The 20158-nt window shown below is 32.4% G+C and overlaps 2 protein-coding genes across 3 annotated transcripts in view; both read left to right on the plus strand.

Annotated features, from left to right (window-relative positions):
* The first annotated feature begins 690 nt into the window (after positions 1–690).
* Positions 691–3990, plus strand: LOC120777022. The gene is made up of 5 exons (XM_040108134.1): positions 691–778; positions 839–1073; positions 3262–3362; positions 3423–3743; positions 3811–3990. The coding sequence occupies exons 1-5, from the start codon at positions 704–706 to the stop codon at positions 3988–3990; spliced, it is 912 nt and encodes a 303-aa protein (XP_039964068.1). The 5' UTR covers positions 691–703.
* An 11408-nt stretch (positions 3991–15398) lies between these two features.
* The window catches only part of LOC120779190 (myb-like protein Q), a 38734-nt gene continuing 33974 nt past the window's right edge, over positions 15399–20158 (plus strand). For both annotated transcript variants that reach the window (XM_040111452.1, XM_040111454.1), the window contains exons 1-2: positions 15399–15635; positions 17837–17990. In XM_040111452.1, the coding sequence (XP_039967386.1) occupies positions 17895–17990 (96 nt within the window). In that variant the 5' untranslated portion in view covers positions 15399–15635; positions 17837–17894. The remainder of the gene's footprint in view (positions 15636–17836; positions 17991–20158) is intronic.

The raw sequence follows: 20158 nt of genomic DNA on the forward strand, positions 1-20158 counted from the left end.
TTATATAAATGGTTCCAAAGAGTTTTTTTTGTCATGTTCAACTTCTGGCCAATAGACACAGACACATATATGTTTGTCGGACTCAACGATTTCTATTTACAGTTAATTTTCAGGATGTGGTGCCTCTTTGACATCAAAATTGCTGGATCGCATTCGTCGAAACTAAAATTGAATATGATTTCCGGTTTTGACTTTACCGAAGACAAACTTTAAAAATATGACTTATTTTCTCTTTCCTGGCGGCCATCTTTGACACATGCGCAAACAGTAGTGAGTAAAGCAACCACAAAACCGTCTGAAGAGCTTTCTTAGGAAATCTTAATATTTTAACGCCATATTTCGTAACCTACTCGCAGTGTCAAAACACGAGATACTACAGTTGTCTATTGGTAATTGGTATTGTAAATATTGGATTTCTATTGAATGTACTTCATATATGTATATTGTACACGAAATGCATTAATAACCAACAGCAACACCAAAAACGAAATTAGTTATTAAAATATATATACATGTGTATATATTTCTTCATATATATTTATATACTACAATTAACGTTAAAAGAGTTTAGCTGAAGTTAAATGTCATTAATGGGTATAAAATTACCTAAATAAAAAAAAGTTGATTTACAAATGACTCTTTTGCACCAATCAATTGGTTTTATATTTCATTCCAAGCTGAAGAGTCGAAATTTCGCGGAAACATGTTGGATATCGGCAAGCGATTGATCTTAGCGCTTTTTATTTTGCCACTACTGTATGAGCTCAATAACTGTGAGGTAATTGAAACAAGTTGCTTAAATTATTTTATGAAACAAAAATTCTATTTTTGATTTCAGCGCAAACTTGGCATTGGTATGTATTACATGAATTACACTGCCGGTCCAAAGTATAACTTCAGTGTATTCAATTACAAATTCTACAATGTGGACAATAAAATTGTAATTTATGTTGAATTTAAACTATATGAAGATACTCATTTCACTGCAGATATCAAACTTGATATGCTACGTGCTAATGATAAAAAAATGAATTTGCTAAATACACACCAAGATGGCTGTAATCTATTCAGCGGTGTGCATAATAGTAGATTATTAAAAATTATATCAGATCAGATTGTTCATGTTACCAACTTACCGCTAAAGTGTCCTCTTTTAGCAGTGAGTATGTTTGAAATACATTAAAAGCTTACTCTTTCTTTCATTTATTTTTTTCATTGTTCTTTTTTTTATATAGAATAAACTATATATCGTCAATAACTACACTTTGACGGCGGATCCACTTCCTTCATTCATTCAGCCACTACAGTGGGTTATACAAACAAAATTTAAGCTTAACATGAAATATGTTGGGTATATGCTTCTTCAGGGCAATATTTACAAACTTAAAGAGGTTTCGCCAAAATTAAAGTCCTGAACTTGTTAACGTGTTTGAAAGTTATCACTTTGAAAAACTGTATAATTTCTAAGAATTATCTATATTTTCATCTCTTTAACTAAATATACCAATTCCAGCAAACCTAACCGGGTATAATTAAAGTGTTGAAACGCCACGCATGCGCGAAACAGTCAAGTACAGCGGTTGAAGTAATTTTCGTATAAAAATACCGACCTCTTTTAGAAAGGTTTTGATATTTTAACCAAAATGACGCAATGATAAAAGTGTGCGCTTCTTTAGTAACCAAGCTAGATTTCTCTAAACTAGGTAAACTCAATCTAAAGTCTACCCTGGAAACATGTTTTCATTGAATTCAAAGCGTAACTCAGACAATTAATTTTCCAAAGCATGGTGCCTTTTGACATTAAAATTGCAAGATCAGATGCGACGAAACTAAATTTGAATATGATTGGCTGTTACATTGTCAGCACCATAAACGCTATTCACATTTTCCGTTACCTGGTTTCCGTTTTTGTCTTTACCGAAGTCAACTTAAAAAAAAAATACGACGTATTTTCTCTTTCCCGGTGATTATCATTGACGCGTGCTCAAACAAAGTACACAAAGCAATCGCAGTTATAAAACCCGAAATACAGATTACTAAATCGATCTTTAGGAAAAATAATAGATTTCTTTAGTAAAATATTATATACGAAATACATTTTATAACCAACAACAGCACCAAACTGAAATTAGTTATTAACATATAAGGTACATATATTAGAGTGATTCAAAAAAGAAAATTTTTTTTTTCGTTTCGTACTCGGAAAAATAGGTTCCTAGACACCTCTAAGAAAGCCTCTCCAAACATGAGTTTTTAATTGTAACGGGAAGGTCCTCCTACATACAGTTTTCTATTTTTTCTTATTATCAGATAGAAAAATTTATATCTCGCTTCCAACTACTTGAAAACATATCTTGTTTCTTAGATTTTGTGGGAAATTGAATGCTCTACAAAAAAGGTCTATTATGATTTTTTCGTAAACCCAAACGTTTAAAGGATATTAACAGTTAAAATTTGATTATTTTTATTAAAATTTTTTATTTCTTATGAATTTTATAACTCAATGAAAAAAAATTATTATGAATGCTGAAACTCATAATTTTGTAGGAAATTTACTGCTCTATAAAAATGGTCTCTTATGATTTTTCGATTAAGTTAAGCGTTTACGAGATATTCATCGTCAAACATCAATGCATATTAAGGTGGATCAAAACAAAAAAATTTTTTTTTCGTTTGATACTCTGAAAAATAGGTTCCTAGACACCTCTAAGGAAGCCTCTCCAAAAACCTTATTCATAATGATTTTTTCATTGAGTTATAAAATTCATAAGAAATAAAAAATTTTCCCAAAAATAATCAAACTTCAACCGTTAATATATTTTAAACGGTTGGGTTTATGAAAAAATCATAATGACTTTTTTTTAGAGCATTCAATTTCCTACAAAATCCAAGGAACAAGATATTTTTTTAAGTAGTTGGAAGCGAGATATAAATTTTTCAATCTGATAATAAGAAAAAATAGAAAACTGTATGTAGGTGAACCTTTCCGTTACAATTAAAAACTCATGTTTGGAGAGGCTTTCTTAGAGGTGTCTAAGAACCTATTTTTCCAAGTACGAAACGAAAAAAAAAAATTTTTTTTTGAATCACTCTAATATATATATATTTATTTATTCATATATAATTAAACATAATTAACATTAAAAGAGCTTAACTGAGATTAAATGCCACTAATGGGTATAAAATTATCCAAATTTAAAAAAAAATGGATTAAAAATGACTCTTTTGCATCAATCAATTGATTTTATATCCCATTCCAAGCTGAAAAGTCAAAACTTCGCGGAAACATGTTGGATATCGGCAAGAGATTTGTCGTAGTGCTTTTAATTCTACCACTACTGTACGAGTTCAATAACTCCGAGGTAATTGGAAAAATTTTCTTAAATTATTTTATGAAAGAAAGTTTATATTCTTGATTTAAGCGCAACCTTGGCATTGGTATGTATTATATGAACTACACTGCCGGTCAAAGGTATAATTTCAGTGTATTCAATTACAAATATTACAGTGTGGACAATAAAATTGTAGTTTATGTTGAGTTCGAACTATATGAAGGTGGTAATTTCACGGCACACGTCAAACTTGATATGCTACGTGCTAACAATAAAAAAATGAATTTGCTGAATATGGAGCAGGACGGCTGTAAGGTACTAAACGGCGTGCATAGCAGTCGTTTGTTAAAAATTATCGCGAGTGAGATTATTCGAGTTGTCAACTTGCCGGCGAAGTGTCCGCTTTTAGCAGTGAGTATGTTTGGAATACCTTTAATGTATTTGCTTTTGCTTTTATCCATTGTCCTTTTTTATCTAGAATAAATTATATATCGTCAATAACTACACTTTGGAAGGGCAATCACTTCCCTCATTTATACCGCCACTACACTGGGTTATTCAAACAAAATTTAAGGTTAACAATAAATACCTTGGTTATATGATTCTTCAGGGCAATATTTTCAAACCTAAAACGGATTCTACAAAGTTGAAGACTTGAATAAAAGCTATATATTTTTTAATATCATATCAGCGAGTTTATTTAATCCAAAATCTAGAAAAAAGATAGACGAAGTTGTGTCCCGATCAACCAATGCGATGAAGAGACAGCCCACGGAAAATAAATTTAATGAGTTTCAATATATTTTGATACACTTAATCTTATAGCGGGTGATCCAAGTAAATGTACTTTCCGCAATATCATTTTTTTGACAGATCACTCATAAGTCGTGTCAAGGTGTCATGTTATTTTTGCTCGGCATTGTTCGGAATTTCAGCATGGAAAGACTTCAGCCTGAATAAAAATAATAATTTATATAATTCACGTTCTGTAAGGAATGTGTTCATTGCGCGCTTGGCCCAACTTATGGTCAACATAATCAGCTTTTGAGCATACTATTGGCAACAGCATCAACCATTTTGAAACCCAGCACTCAATATTAGGTAATATTCGACCGAATAGAGCACGTCCAGCAAGCAGTGAAAAAAATATAGTAGCCGTAGCTGAGAGTGTATATGAAGACCATGGTCGGTTCGGCATACGAAGCAACTCGGACTGACTTATGGAATGATTTGGCGCATTTTACGCCGAAATCTTAAATTGAAAGCGAACAAAATACAACTTAGGCAAGAACTGAAGCCACTCGACCTTCCCAAGCTACATCGCTTCGCTCTATGGGCTTTTGTAAAGTTCCTAGAAGATCCGACGTTTTCAAGTCGGAAGAGATAATTTTCAAAAAATAAATACTACAGAATGTTCTTTCGAATGATAATAAACATTCCCCACTAAATTTGATGTGTCTGGGCTTTTTCTTTAAAAGAGTAGAGAACCTCGATATGGATGACCCTTTTTATAAAAATATAAATTATACTTATATGTAAGTCTGTATAAGGATATATATGGAATTTATATTGTATGGAATTTATATACACTGACTATCAATCGACCGAGTATCGTAGTAAAGCAAAAAAAACCACGTCCAAGCAGGTCAAAAATCAAGATTATGTTGACAGTTCTCTTCGATTATTGAGGTGTCTCGCATTCCGAATTACTTCCGTCAGGCCAAACTTTCAATAAGGAATACTATTTGAGTGTTTTGCGCCATTTACGCGAAACTATTCGTAAAAGGAGGCCGACAACTATTGGATTTTTACAGGGTTAAGTAACCCACAGGCATCATAGGAATCCAATACTAAAATTTTTCTTCACTCATGTTCCATTTTATTTCGTGTTTCATTCATGTCACTGTAAATTTCCGAAAATGTTGTTACGTTATTTTGCATTTCAGGTGAATATATTGCTAAAATTTTAAAACAGTTTAAAGAGTAGTGTTTGTTGATTCACAGAAATCTATTTTTTGTAGGCTGTCACACTAGGTATGCAACTTGATGTAGAATAATACTTTCTTGTTATTAAACATGATTAAGTCATTACTCTTGGCTTACTTTTCTCTAATGTTACTTTATACATTGGACTTTCTGTTTTCTATCAAATTCAATAGAAGTGAGAAAACCAGTTTCTTTCTACCCTAAAAGTTTTAAGATTGATAATTTGATACCCTGAACAGGGTATATAACAAGTAACTTTGCATTTGTCACGAAGTTTGTAACACCCAGAAGGAAGCGTCGGAGACCCTATAAAGTATATCGCACTTGTTACGTTAAAGTGTAACAACTCAAAATTTGAACATTTTCAGTAGAGACGAAAAACTGTTGAGTCGAAAGAAGTCATTCTGAAAACAAAGAGAGAGTCATAACGGTTTTTTAACCAAAGACTAGACAAATCACTGAACGATTTTTACAGTGGGTAGAGATGACCCTGCCCATTATTTTCTTGCAAAAAACTAAAATTTGGAAGTATTGAGTTGTTACACTTTAACGTAACAAGTGCGATAAATACAGTATAAATGATCAGTATGTTGAGCTGAGTCGATTTAGCCATGTCCGTCCGTCTGTCTGTCTGTATATATACGGACTAGTCCCTCAGTTTTGAAGATATCGCTTTGAAATTTTGCAAACGTCGTTTCCTCTTCAAGAAGCTGCTCATTTGTCGGAACTGCCGATATCGGAACACTATAACATATAGCTGCCATACAAACTGAACGATCGGAAATAAGTTCTTGTAAGGAAAACTTTCACATTTGACAATGTATCCTCACAAAAGTTGGCACAGGTTATTTTCTAAGATAATAATGTAATATTGGAAGAAATTGTTCAGATCGGTTAACTATAGAATATAGCTGCCATACAAACTGAATGATCGCAATCAAATGCTTGCTTGGGAAACTTCCTCATTTGACAATATATCTTCACGAAATTTTGGTATGAGTTATTGCTCATAGAAATAATGTGATCTCCGAAGTAATTGTTCAGGGTTTGTATGGAAAACTTTCGCATTTGACGTGGTATCTGCCACGAAAATTGACATGGATTACTGCTTAATGTAATAATATAATCTCCGAAAAAATTGTTCACATCGGATTACTATAGCATATAGCTTCCATAGATTTATTTAAACACATAATTACTAAAAGAAATGCACCTGTGAAGGGTTTATATAACATTTTTTCTTGTTTCAAATTTTTTTTTATCATTCTCCAATTCGTGATATGCTGCTTTAATTCTCATCCAGAAATGATAAAATCTCCGAGTCTTAAGTTGACTAAGTAGCATTGCAGATCTTAAGAAAAGCCTTTGAATGCCAGAAATCTGCTTTAATACCCGAAAACTCCTGCTGAGAGGCATTGTTAGAAAAATAATTTCACATTGTCCATAATTTTATATTTTGCCTCGATTAAATTGAAATATGATGTGTTATCTTTTAGGTATTATGTATATACTTACACTTAAAAAAGTAAGTAGAACTAAAGAAAAATGTATTTTACTCAAAACACTAGTTCTTCTGCTTAAAATATGCTTAAATACACAAGATGAATTTGTCTACAAATAAAATGAGTTTGCACAAATAATAGAAGTCTTTAAATATACTCTTGCTTACAAGTATAGTTTTTGTACATATAGTATGTAACTATAAACCGATATATAATATATGTCAATACAACTGCACGACACGACAGTATTTTATTACAATATCCATACAAATGCAATATTTATACAAATTCATAAACACGAATTTTCCAATATAAATGAGCAATAAAACGAAGATGAACACTACGGCGCTATTAAATAAATGCATTAAACACTTGGTAATAAAATGTGGACAATCAAAGCATTCAAGCAAAGCTGCAAACAAAACACTAAAAAATGGAGAAAAAACATAAAAAATAAATAACAACAAAAACACTTGTGTAACCAGATGCTATAATATATATACATTCATATATATGTATGTATATATTGAATGTATCGATATGTTTATACATATGCATACGTGTGTGTGTACACGTGAATTATTACTCGACATCGAAAACAGCGCTGGCAATTAATTTATGAAAGCAACAAACGAACGCCAGTGCAAGCGATTTGTAGGCGGTGTCGGACACCGGGGCGTATACGTATTCAAATTGCAAAGTAGCCGAAACAATGCAGTCTCTTCGATTTTGCTACAAGCGAGCAGCGTCGAGATGCTATTGTAATTTGCAAATGATAAGCAAGTTGTGCAAAATTTTGCTACTTTTGCCATTTTTGCCTGCAACTACAAAAAGCTGCAATTATAAGCTATGTGGCAGCAAATTTGCCGGTCGCTGGCAAGCAGCTGTTGCTAACCATGCGCTGGCGGAGATGTGCACGGGCTGATAGCGGCGCGCACCGTTCGTGGCCGCTGTGGAAGATGTGCCAGCAATTGGCAATTGCAAGCGGATTTTCTGCTTTTCGTGAAAATTGAAATTGCAAGCACATTGCAAAAGGCGCTTTGGCCAGACAAAAGAGCGGTTTCAAGACTATTGCGTGACGTATGGCCACATTGGCAACTTTGTTGCGACAAATTGCAAAACTTAAAAAAAAATCACAACAATGCGGCTTTTATCTGGCTGGGAACCTTTACAGGCACTATATACTTGTATGTATATACAGTATATATGAGATATAGTATATATATGTAAGTATATACTTTTTTATAGTAATTTGTGCGCCATTTGTTGCGTTCACTTAGAGTTTTAGTGTGTGGTAAATAATTATGTTGATAATTACATAATTGCCGCACGAAATGGGGGAAACAAACTACTTCAGCGGCCTTAGCCATAACAGTGGGGCGCTTCTTGACTGCACAGCTATATATCTATATACCCTTGCATATAACTACAACTGTACGCAGCGATCACCTCGGCTTACAAGTGCTTCGATCATGCCAGTTTCTATGGCATCCGTTGTTTGCGTCGCACTTACTGTGCATATGGGTGTGGGTGTATGTATGTATATGTGTGTGTTTAAGTGCGAAATATAACACAAAAGTTATTTTTGTTTACCTCTGCTCTTCTGTCGATTTTTGCATTTTTTTTTTGTGCGTGTGTATATGTGTCTAACACTGCCTTGATTTCTATTAGTTTTGCCATTTAGCTTTTATTGTTATTTCTTCTATGCATTCGTACTAGTTTAAGATCAGTATTTGCGTTAATTTTCTTTACAAGTCTGAAGTCATCGTTCGTGCTATACATGCGCTGAATACGCGACACGCTAACAAGTTTCGGAGTACAGACATATTTACAGATTTAAAAACATACTTATATACTTAAGTACATACGTACCTAATTACATGCATACTTAAATATACACATACATACTTATAAATATACACATGCATACACACATACAAATATTAATACATACTTCCTCACATGCATTTGTTTCCACAATATTTACCGCAACACTCGCGACTTCCACCCTCGGCACACATCATGTCGTTCATATCGTTAGAGTTCACATGCGATAACCATCCCGATTATCTCTCTACAATTATTTATACATACTTATGCATAGTCAACACGTAAGAGTTGTGTCTATTTTCTGAATTTGTTTTAGGCGTGTAGTTGCTTGTAGTTGTCTGCCGGTGCCACGTTTAAACAGGTACCTTATCGAAACGGTAATTGGTAGGCGCAGGCGCATCTTTCATATTAATTTTTTTGTTAAAGTGAATTTTGATAATTTTCTGGGAAATTTTTGTACCCTGAACAGGGTATATTAAGTTTGTATCGAAGTTTGTAACACCCAGAAGGAAGTGTCGGAGACCCTATAAACTATATATATATAAATGATCAGTATGTCGAGCAGAGTCGGTTTAGCCATGTCCGTCTGTCTGTATATATACGAACTATTCCCTCAGTTTTTAAGATATCGTTTTGAAACTTTGCAAACGTCATTTTCTCGTCAAGAAGCTGCTCATTTGTCGGAACTGCCGATATCGGACCACTATAACATATAGCTGCCATACAAACTGACACACATTTGACAATGTATCCTCACAAAAGTTGGCACAGGTTATTTTCTAAGATAATAATGTAATATTGGAAGAAATTGTTCAGATCGGTTAACTATAGCATATAGCTGCCATACAAACTGAACGATCGGAAAAAAGTTCTTGTATGGAAAACTTTTGCATTTGATAAGATATATTCACGAAATTTGGTATAGAATATTTTCTAAGGCAAGGATGTAATCTCCGAAAAAATTGTTCAGATCGGTTGACTATAGCATATAGCTTCCATACAAACTGAACACATAGTTACTAAAAAAAATGCACCTGTGAAGGGTATATCAGCTTCGGTGCAGCCGCAGTTAATGTTTTTTCTTGTTATTATATTTATTTAATATCTTCTCTCTTAAAAAATAAATTAGTTAAATTACTACTAACGGGTGATCCAAGTAAAGGTACTTTTTCAATGGTCTTGTTTGACAAATCGCGTGGGAGTCGTGTCAAGCTGTCAAGTTATTTTTGTTTACAACGACCGAAAAGGCCAGGACGTAGTGAAGAAAATATAGCAGCCATAGCTGAGTGTGTACACGAAGATTTTTGAAGAATTTTCTTTCGAATGATAATAAACATTTCCCATTCAAATTGAAGTTTCTATGTTTTTTCTTTAAAAAAATTGGGAACCTCGAAATGGATCACCTTTTATTTAAAAATGGAATGGTCAAATTCCGGGATTGGTATCTGAGGAGATCATAAAATTTAAAAAAAATTTTGCGGTTTTCATTAGATTGCCTTTTCCATTGTTCCAATTGCGAATATGCAATGAAAAGCTTCTTGTACGTTTTCTTCAGCATTCTCATTCATTTGAAGCGTAAACAACAACAACTTTTTTCAACTTTGTGCCGGAAAAGGTGTTTGTCGAAGAGTTCTTCATCATTATATTAATATGAAGGAAACCTCAGCCGATAGTCATCCCATTTTGGTGGAAGTTTATGGTGAACATGCTTTAGCGGAGCAAAAGTACTAAAATTGGTTTTGAAAAAAGTTTGTAGATAAGAAACTGGAAGCACAAATCGATGAAAATGTTGCCACACACAAACACACAAAAAGTGCTCGAATAATTTTTGGGAGTCATTCATATATGTAGTAATTTCAAAAGAGTATAAAAGCAACTGGATACATTCAAAAGTGATAAGAATTGAAGCCAAGAGAGGTTGAAAGTCAATTTTTACAAGGGATTGTGACTAGTGATGGAAAATGGATGTATTGTTACAACCCTAACAGCAAAAAGCTGAACGCTTTCCAACCAGTCAATTCTACGGCGAAGCTTAAATTGCTTTAATGCTTAGTATTTGCTAGGAATCCATCTTGCAACCAAACAAAGGAAGTGCGGTCGCTGCATGTTGGCAATCCTGGAAGTGAATAGCGTTTCACCCGAACATAAGCAAGCAACTACATCTTCAAATTTCTTTCCAATTTTATTACCGGCCATTGCCACTAAAAATTGATCATTAGACGTAAATACGTACAATGGTACTAATGACTACCATCAAAAAATGGGTGGCTTCTGGCGTTTACTGTTGAATGCATAATCGATTTCTGAAAGCCATTCAACTTTCATGTTTACGAGCATAACAGAGATGCAATTTTAGTTTTATTTTTTTACGTTTTCTTTTGATAAACATGCGCTTACCAAAATGCATATTTGCCTATGTATATATACATATATTGTATGTATTAAATATATTTTTTTCACACCGAATAAACGGAAAATCTCTTTAAAATGCCGAGGATATAATGAGACGCTGCAGACTATAAAGAGATACACGGAAAATCGCAATTCATCACTTGCAGCAAATTGATTATGGAAATACCAGTAAAAGCAGGCAAACATCGGATACATGTATGATATCATGATGGGTGTGCAAACGGAAAAGAAAATATTTTTCATTTCCACGGTTTGCAAAATTACATAAATATGCATGTTTAGAGGAAAAAGTAATTACAATTTTCAGCTCATAAAATATAAAAATTATTTACACTTATTTTTAAAGATATTTTGCGTTTTTGTTGTGATTGTTTAAGTACTTATACTACTAGTTTTCAGAAAAAAATACAAGCTTAAATGAAATTTCATCTGTATATGGTATTTTTTGCTAACAACTTTTTTTTCAACTCCCATTAAGTTTCAGCCTTAAATGGCTGAGTCTGTGCAGTATTGAGTAATTTGAGTGTATATTTTTTCGTTGTCGATACCATATTTTCTTGGAAAATTCACAAGTTTGTATCATTTCAAAGCTGATTGTAGCATACTAAAGCCAAAAAGATGTTCTCTGTGTTCAGAGAATTAGCTTAACAAAAGGGCTTCAAAACTGTCATGAAATTAAGAATATACTTGTACAAGTATTTATATACACTACCAAGCACGGCAGCCTTTGTGCCACGACAATTGGACTACTTATACCATGCCATGCTTCATTTTTATTCGTCAAAGGAATTTTTCATAAAAATATATACTTTTTTATTGAGAAAAACTCAAAGAATTTTCGAATTTTCTATTCTAAAATAATTTCTTAAACGTCTCGAAATGTTTAATATTTTCCTTACTTAATTTTTTAGCTCTATTCTAATATGTTTAAACAAAAGCCATCTTATTTTTTTGTTTGAAGATGTTTGTAACTTTTGCTTTTTTTTTTAAGATGTGGCAACCCTATTTCAACAAATATGTTAAAATAGTTTTTAAGTCATTTTGTATTTTTCTGCTAAGTTTTATTTTTTTTTATAGGTAACAACCTATTCCATATTAATTACTTTAAATGTATCTCAGTTTATTCGCAAGGATTTCGCAATGGGCATCGCGTGGGCTTAGCAGGTTCTGGTCGTTGGCTCGCTCCTGTGCGACTGCATGATCCTTTTGGCCTAGGGTAGTACGTTGGAGTTCTTTTGGACTATTTGCTTTAACACTAGAAAGACGGTAGCTTAGTTATACCTCCATTGCCTGAAAGCAGTCAAAATGAATATTTAAATCACTATTTTTTTAATTGAAATTCGAAAGCAGTCAAAATGACTTGCTTAGGCAATCTAGTGTTAAGCAAAGTTCATTTTGCCGCAAACGTAGGGGTTCTTACTAAAAATCTTAGTTGAACAAAATTGTCAAAGATCTGTGGAGGAGAGTAAGGTGCAAACATCCAAGTACTTTATCCTCCATTGGTTGAAAATGGTTGAAACATCTCGACAATTTTACCATCTGCGTACCAGGAGACATAACGAAAACTGATATAAGCCGTCTCAATAAATTTTTAATAGGCTCCAAGCGCTTTTTCGATTTATAAGGGTCTTATGAACCATTATAAGGGCGTTTTAGGTTACACAACGGACCGGCGCTCCGAGCTGCTCGACCTCTTAACACAACATCCTACCTTTTATGATTCCGTGAAAGGAATAGCTTCAGTGCAGCCACATTTAAAGTTTTTTATTTTTTTTGTACAAATTATTCAAAGATGGTCGATAACAGGTGGACAATGAACCTCGTCCAGGACGACCATCAACATCAACGGATGATCAACACGTCAATAAAATAAAGGAATTGGTGCTTGAGAATCGACGATTAACACTCAGATATCTTACTGGCATCGTTGGAATATCGGAATGATCAGTGAAAATCATTTTGCAAGGGCATTTGGGCCTATGAAAAGTGAAACACGATTGGTTCCAAAATCACTTAATTTTTTCGATAAACAGTGTCGTGTTAATGTCTGGCGACGAGTCTTGGATCTATGCTTACGACCCAAAATAGACGATCAATCGGCCGAATATCGTGACAAAGGTCAGCCGAAGCATAAAAAATCACGTCAAAGCAGGTCAAAAGCAAGGTTATGTTGGCTGTTTTCTTTGATTATCGAGGTGTGGTGCAAACCGAATTCCTTCCGACTAGCCAAACTGTCAACAAGCAATACTATTTGAGTGTTACGCGTCGTTTATGCGAAACTATTCGTAAAAAGAGGGCGGAATTATGGGTCGACAACCCACCACGGTATTGCACCGTCGCATACTTTCTTTGATTCTTCATGAATTTTTACCCAACATCGTGCCACAACTACAGTTTTCGAGTAATTTATCTCCGTGTAACTTTTGGTTATTCAGCAAACTCACACGAGTGTTTGAGTCAATTGAAGTCATTAAACGTGAATCGCTACGCGCATTGAAGGATATTTTGAAAATTGACTTTAACAACTGTTTTGAGGATTGAAAAAAACATTGGCACAAGCGCATTGAGGCCAAAGAAGATTACTTTGAGGGTGACGATATTGATTTTGAAGAATAAATTCAGAATTTTAAAATTAGGAACAAAGTCTTACTTTGCTTACTTAGTTTTTGCTCAAAGCACATTAAATTCCTTAATATTATTTGTTCCTTACCTTGCTCAACACTTAGTTTCTCAATGGAAGAATTAATATCTATCCATAATTAATGTGTCCAAACTTGATAACGTTGGGTTAAGTAGATTTGGAGCCCATAAGTGTCACATGCGCGCCTGACATCCCTCAATTTCCGACTCAAGCGATATGAAATTTGGATTCACTCGATAAATATAATTGCAATATGATATTAATGATTGCTTATAAAAAATTATTTTATCTGTCAAAATTATTTCCCATATTTAAAGTAAAAAGCGGAAAAAATATTTTTAAATTAATCAATTGCACTTAATGAGCGCAGCCGAAGAATATTTAACTATGCACATATAAGCTTTTTTAATAATAATAATTTTTAAATAGACTACTATAAGCTTATATAAAATTTTCTTTATTAAATAACAGTAATACAACAAAAACAATTTCACTAATAGCACTTAAATCACATATTTTTTGTTGTAAAGGAATAAATATAATTTTGGCTGATTTTATAGCCGCCTACAAACACAACGTGAGACAAAACAAAACGTAAATTCAATACAATACCTGCAAATTAGAAAAAATTCAAAAAAATATAAATGTAAGTATGTATGTATAAATAAATAAAACAAGAAAATCAAATTTAATATACTCGAACAAGTATGAGGTATTAATGGCCAAAGCGGATGAGCTGGGGGCAACAAAAATCGTCGCCACCAGTCGCCACAAATACACTTACACAATCAGCTAGCGAAGTGTGTATTACTGATATATAAATATGTATGTGTGTTTGTATGCGAAACTACTAAGCCGCCCAATCAAGCAGATATCCAAGCGAACTAACAAACCAGCCATCCAGCACAACAATAACGATAATAATAATAACAATAATGAATATACATATGTATGTGTGTGTATGTGAGTGTACAAAATCCAGCCAGCTAGCCAAGCATTGCAATATGAAAACGCAACACTGACACCGCGGCGATTCGATGAGATCGGCAAAATGCAAAAGTCGCCGCTCAAAGCGGTTCCATGCGGCTTCATGTCTAGCGGACGCTCGTACCTTAGTACAAACAAGCCGACGCACACCTATACCTTTACATTTAGTAGCTGTGGCTGTGTGCGTGTCTTGTTGCGATCGTCGATATGTTTTGTCACACACATTTGCACAGCTATACGCCGCTCATACAAACTTACATAAAGATCGGCTTACAAACAAACAATTATTACAGCTTTTTGTGCATTTTTCCCCCATTTATACGCTACGTTTTGTGCACAATTTTCGTAAAAGTGGTTTTACAACAGTGTTTGTCTTTATTTTTGTACGAATTTTTGCCTATTTCCTTTTAGTTGTTTTTGTATTATTTTTTTTTTACTTTTTTGTTTTTATTTTTGTATTTACCTTTTTATGTGTGTTTTTCACTTTTTTACTACGCTCAACTACACGCTCGCACACATGCACACACTCACGCTCGCTTAAAACGCGCTTTAAAGTGTGCTTTCGAGCTTGCGCTTGTGTTGGTGCAACTGAAAAAATTAACACACTGCGAAACCAGAAAAGAAAATAAATAGAATGGAAAAATAAAAAAGGCGAATTGGAAAAAAACTCATTTCAAATCTGGTAGAAAAATCTCAAAGCCAACGCTAACCGAACTTCAGACCTCGAGTGGCAGTCGATCTGTTAAGACGTGCTTTTGGCTCAAACCGTATAAAGCTTTACAAATTTCTGACGTTGCTTCTACAAAAACTGTTTAACAACTAGATTTTCACACTTCAACTACAAATTGTGTCTGTGTATGTGTGATTGCGTACGGATAAGTGAAAAGTGAATTAACTCCTTTTTCTCAAAAAACGGCTGCAACAGCGTTCGAGCAAGCAATTGCTGTAAGTGTGTGCTCGACAAGGCTCAAATATGTGTTCTATAAATTAAAGAAAATTAATAATTATTATTCTTTAAATAAAGAAAATTTGTTGTCGAACTTTTGGTTATCAAAGGACATTAAAAACAAGGATTTTGTATGGAAAATGCATTTATGAAAAAATCCTGCTTATAAACATTTTATTTTATTGAAATTATTTGCTTAAAAGTGTAACAAAATATATTGTTATTTTTGAAAGAAATTAAGAAAACTTAGCTGTGTGAAGGAAAAGTGCTTTTTCAGTTAAATATTCAGTAAACAATTAGGTTAATAATACCGGCAAAGGATTTTCGGGTTTAAAATATGCTTAGCTTTGCATAAACTATGATTTATGTAGATGTTATGAATAATTAATAGTAATTGAATTATAACATGAGCGCCATTATTAAGGACTTGTTGTTTAAATAGAAATATTTTGATATAATTTTTGTGTTCTAGTAAAAAAACTTTAGTAAAAAGTGTTTATAATTAATAATTTTGAAACACATAGAAAATTATTTATGTTTTGTGACCAAAAGAAGTAAATTAACTTTTTTTATTATTTTATTTTTATGAAAAATATAAACTAACTGATAAAACTTGAGCCGGACTCACAAAACATACAAAAAAAGCACTATATTTTCAAGTATTTTAATACAAACCTTTTTTATTGCCTTCAGAATATACTTTTGAGCTATTCCACATCTCCGTTTCATTAAAATTTTATATAAAACTCAAAGCCTCGCTTTTAAAAATCTAAATCACACAACAATGTTATTATAACTATTCATTAAAGGACATACTCAAACTCAATAATATTTTTTTTTAATAATATTTCGTATATTTCTTTTTCAATACAAGCTTATAAAGAATTTCGCTGAAAATTTTTACAATTTTTTCATGTTTTTTCTATTTTTATTTTAATTTTTTAATTTTTTTTAACAAGTCCCTCTAAAATATTGAATAATATGTTTCTAAAAAACTTTAGTCTTTTTTGTATCAATCTGAAGCCTCACTTTCAAGAGTCTAAGTCATTAACAAGACTACTTAATTTCCCACCTATAGACATTTCCGCGTCCAAAATGAGAATTGTTGTTCGACTTTATAGAAAATATTTCAAAATACGAGTATACATATTATAGCTTTAATATATAGTATATAGCTTTATATAGTGAACTGAAAGAACAGATCTCCAGAGATCTTTGAAATATTTTTTAAATATTGACAATTTTATTTCTGTTTTTAAGCTACAATATATAAAATTAAATATATAATATATAAATAATTAAAAAAATAAAAAATATTTAAACTTCAGTGGACAAATTCATGAATAAAAGAAGTATATATGTAAAATATATGTATAAAATAAATAGTCCATAAAAATAAAAATAATATTATTACCCAACAGAAAAGGCAAATTAAAAGAAACAAAATAATAAAAAACTCATTAAAATTAAATTATATTTTCTCAGAAAATTGTTTAAAATTATTTCATCAAAATCACAAAATATTTAAATATTAATCATTATTTTATAAAATTTTTTTAATTAAATAAATTAGTTTGACATATTAAATAAATTGATACATAATTATTAAAAAACAAAAACAAAATTCTTATTTAACTACACATTTAAAAAAAATTGATTAATTATATTCATTTAATTGAACTTTTTTTAATTTTTTCATTTTTTATTTTAAAAACAAATAAAAAAACTCATCAAAATTAAATTATATTTTGACGAAAATTTTTTAGAACTATTTCATCAAAACTTAAATATTAATAATTTATTTTATTATTTTTTTTAATTAAATAAATTAATAGCTAATTAAAAAAATTAAATTATTAATTGACTATAAATTTTACATAAATTGATTAATTAAATTCATTTAATTGAATTTTTTTTAGTTTTTTATTTATTTTAATTATTAATTTAAAAACTTCATATTTGAAAACGTTTGTTGAACCGGTTACAAGTACTTCAGCGAGTATAAAAAATATAAATTTATATCTACAAAATACTTGAAATTAGTTAATTAATTTCACATTTAAAAAATAATAATTATCACATTTACAAAGTTAATTAATTAATTTTACATTCTAAATAAAACAATTATTACATTTTTAATAAAAAAACAACAAATATAAAATCCAAATCAGTCATCATCTGCTGCTTCTCTCTTCCACAGTTAATTAGCACAATCAACTCTCTCATTTACCTTGTGGATTAATTTTTGCTTAGCGTAGATGACCGGCAAGGATACGGACTCAATGGCGACTGTGCAAATCAAGCCAGACTATGCTGCCAGCGAAGTCTACAGCACGGCTAGCGAGGCGCCACCGGTAAATATGACTTTCAATTATGACAACTCATAAATACTCGCACACACATACACACACTTACACAACTATTAAGCAAATCTTACTAACCGCTCAACAGCAAACAATTTGTATGCAGTTTTTCATATTAACACTTCTTTAGTCACACATTTTCTCTATCTAACTAGCAGACATATAGAAACGCTCACTTTTTCTGAACTCTTAACAGTAGTTGAACACTTTCTGTGCCAGACAAGCGGACAAAAACTGAAGCAATTCAGCTGCACCTGCGCGTGTTTAATGGAAACAAGTCGGTCAACTAGTTTTTCTTAATTGACGCAAAGCCTGACTTTAGCACCTTTGCCGGTGTGTGTGTGTTTATTTGTGCATTTATTTATTTATGCAGTCTTTTGCCAGTGCAGACTTCGGTCCTTAGCTTACACTTTTTATGAGTTTATATGCATTTATTTTCATATATATATGTATATATGTAGATATGCGCGTCATTAAATCGTTGCTCACTTTGATGTTGAGTTAATTGCATTTTAACTGCGCACCCCACTCACCCCTGCACTTGCCGACTGTCATAAAGTCTGTAAGATCAAGCTGCTGTCTGTTAGACGGTCAGTCATTAGTCTAGTGGCACCGATTCCAAAGCAGTCAATCATTGACAGTTGTCCAACGTGCAGCAACTGCGTTAAGAGCAAAAGTCACAGCCCCTAGGGTGGCACTATAGAAATAATGCTGTAATGTCTGTATGTGGATAAATAGTTAACTAGCACTGCAAGAAATTTAGAAACTAATTCCTCACAGCTACATAGCAAAGGGCTCGTGCTATTGTTTTTTGAGTATTTTATGTCGATTTTTATGAGAATTTTTTTTTTTATTTCGGAAAAGCCGGGAGTGTAATAGTTGCTGAAATGGATTTAGTCTGAATGGCAAGATTTCAGGGTATCTTCCCGCCATAAAGTGTTTATGCTTCCTCTTATTTTGGCACAAGTTTGAAAGTATTACGTATACCGAGTAAGCCAAGAAACGGCAACGTCAGGGAAATAATGCCTTCTCACTACTGTTACAATCCTAAAAAATGGCCACACAATCCATAAAACCTTCTATTTTATATTTCAATGTGTCCTAATGCTTAGATTGGTTCACTAAGTTCGAAGTGAAGAGCAACTCTTTATAGTTAGTTGCCAAAAAATAACTGTAAATATATTTGGTGTATCTGCAATTGAAATGACTGCATTTTTGGTCATTTATCATTGCACAGTACTCCAAATGCCCTCAGCTTTAGATAATTGAGTCCTCAAATCTTAAATATAAACAAGGCACGTTAACGTTCTGCTTCCAAACTGAATACTTTTTATACTTTTTTATAGTCTTATAATTACTATTAATAAGAGATAAAAAAATTTAAAAACTTATTAAATGATAAAATTAACCGATAAACTAACCGTTATTTTATAACCGAAAGTCGTATGCAACAAAAATTTAACCCTCAAATTTTATTTCTGAACTATTTTGACTTATTTAAGAAGTTTTTTATTAAATCTCTAAACAAAGATCACAAGCTTTTGCTGTGGGCGTCAAATATTTCCTACAGAGTGCATACATACATACATATGTAACTCCACACTATAAAACGTTCTGGTATACATAGATATTCACATTAAATTCTCTGCAGCTGCGCAATAAAGTTCAACGGCTAAGTAATCAGCTTACTAATATCGCTAAGAAACAACTCTATACAAATATATAAATATACGTAACTATATATATAAAGATATATAAAGTATATAAGTACATATGAATTTAATTTGATTTCCAACGCCGCCTGGCCTGCTGATTGCAAATGCAGCTTCATCTGTTTGTTTCTTAATACACTTACAAACACATATACGCGTACATAGTTAATACTGTATATATATATTTTTTTCCTCGCATGTATTTTTGTGCAAGCGCGCTTTGGCAATTAAATCTTGTTTCTTACTTATTGCTCATTGTTTTCGTAATTCTACCAAGCCAAGTTGGCTGGCAGCCACCGCTTCATTTTATTTCTTGGGCTGCGCCGGCGCGGCAACAACTTTAAATGGCTGCCAGCCCATAAATCTGGGTTACTGTGCTTCTTGGCGGCTTTGCGTTGCACGCCACTCACAAATACACACAAACTCGTAAACACACTAGTAGATTTA

This window comes from Bactrocera tryoni, chromosome 5 (assembly GCF_016617805.1).
Source record: "Bactrocera tryoni isolate S06 chromosome 5, CSIRO_BtryS06_freeze2, whole genome shotgun sequence".
In the NCBI taxonomy this organism is placed as follows: Eukaryota; Metazoa; Arthropoda; class Insecta; order Diptera; family Tephritidae; genus Bactrocera; species Bactrocera tryoni.

Bases quoted from the DNA above. Each gene is read 5' to 3' on its own strand.
- LOC120777022 (XM_040108134.1), top strand. From the start codon at position 704: ATGTTGGATATCGGCAAGCGATTGATCTTAGCGCTTTTTATTTTGCCA. The intron at 779-838 runs GTAATTGAAACA...TTTTGATTTCAG, and splicing joins ATGAGCTCAATAACTGTGAG to CGCAAACTTGGCATTGGTAT. The intron at 3,363-3,422 runs GTAATTGGAAAA...TCTTGATTTAAG, and splicing joins ACGAGTTCAATAACTCCGAG to CGCAACCTTGGCATTGGTAT.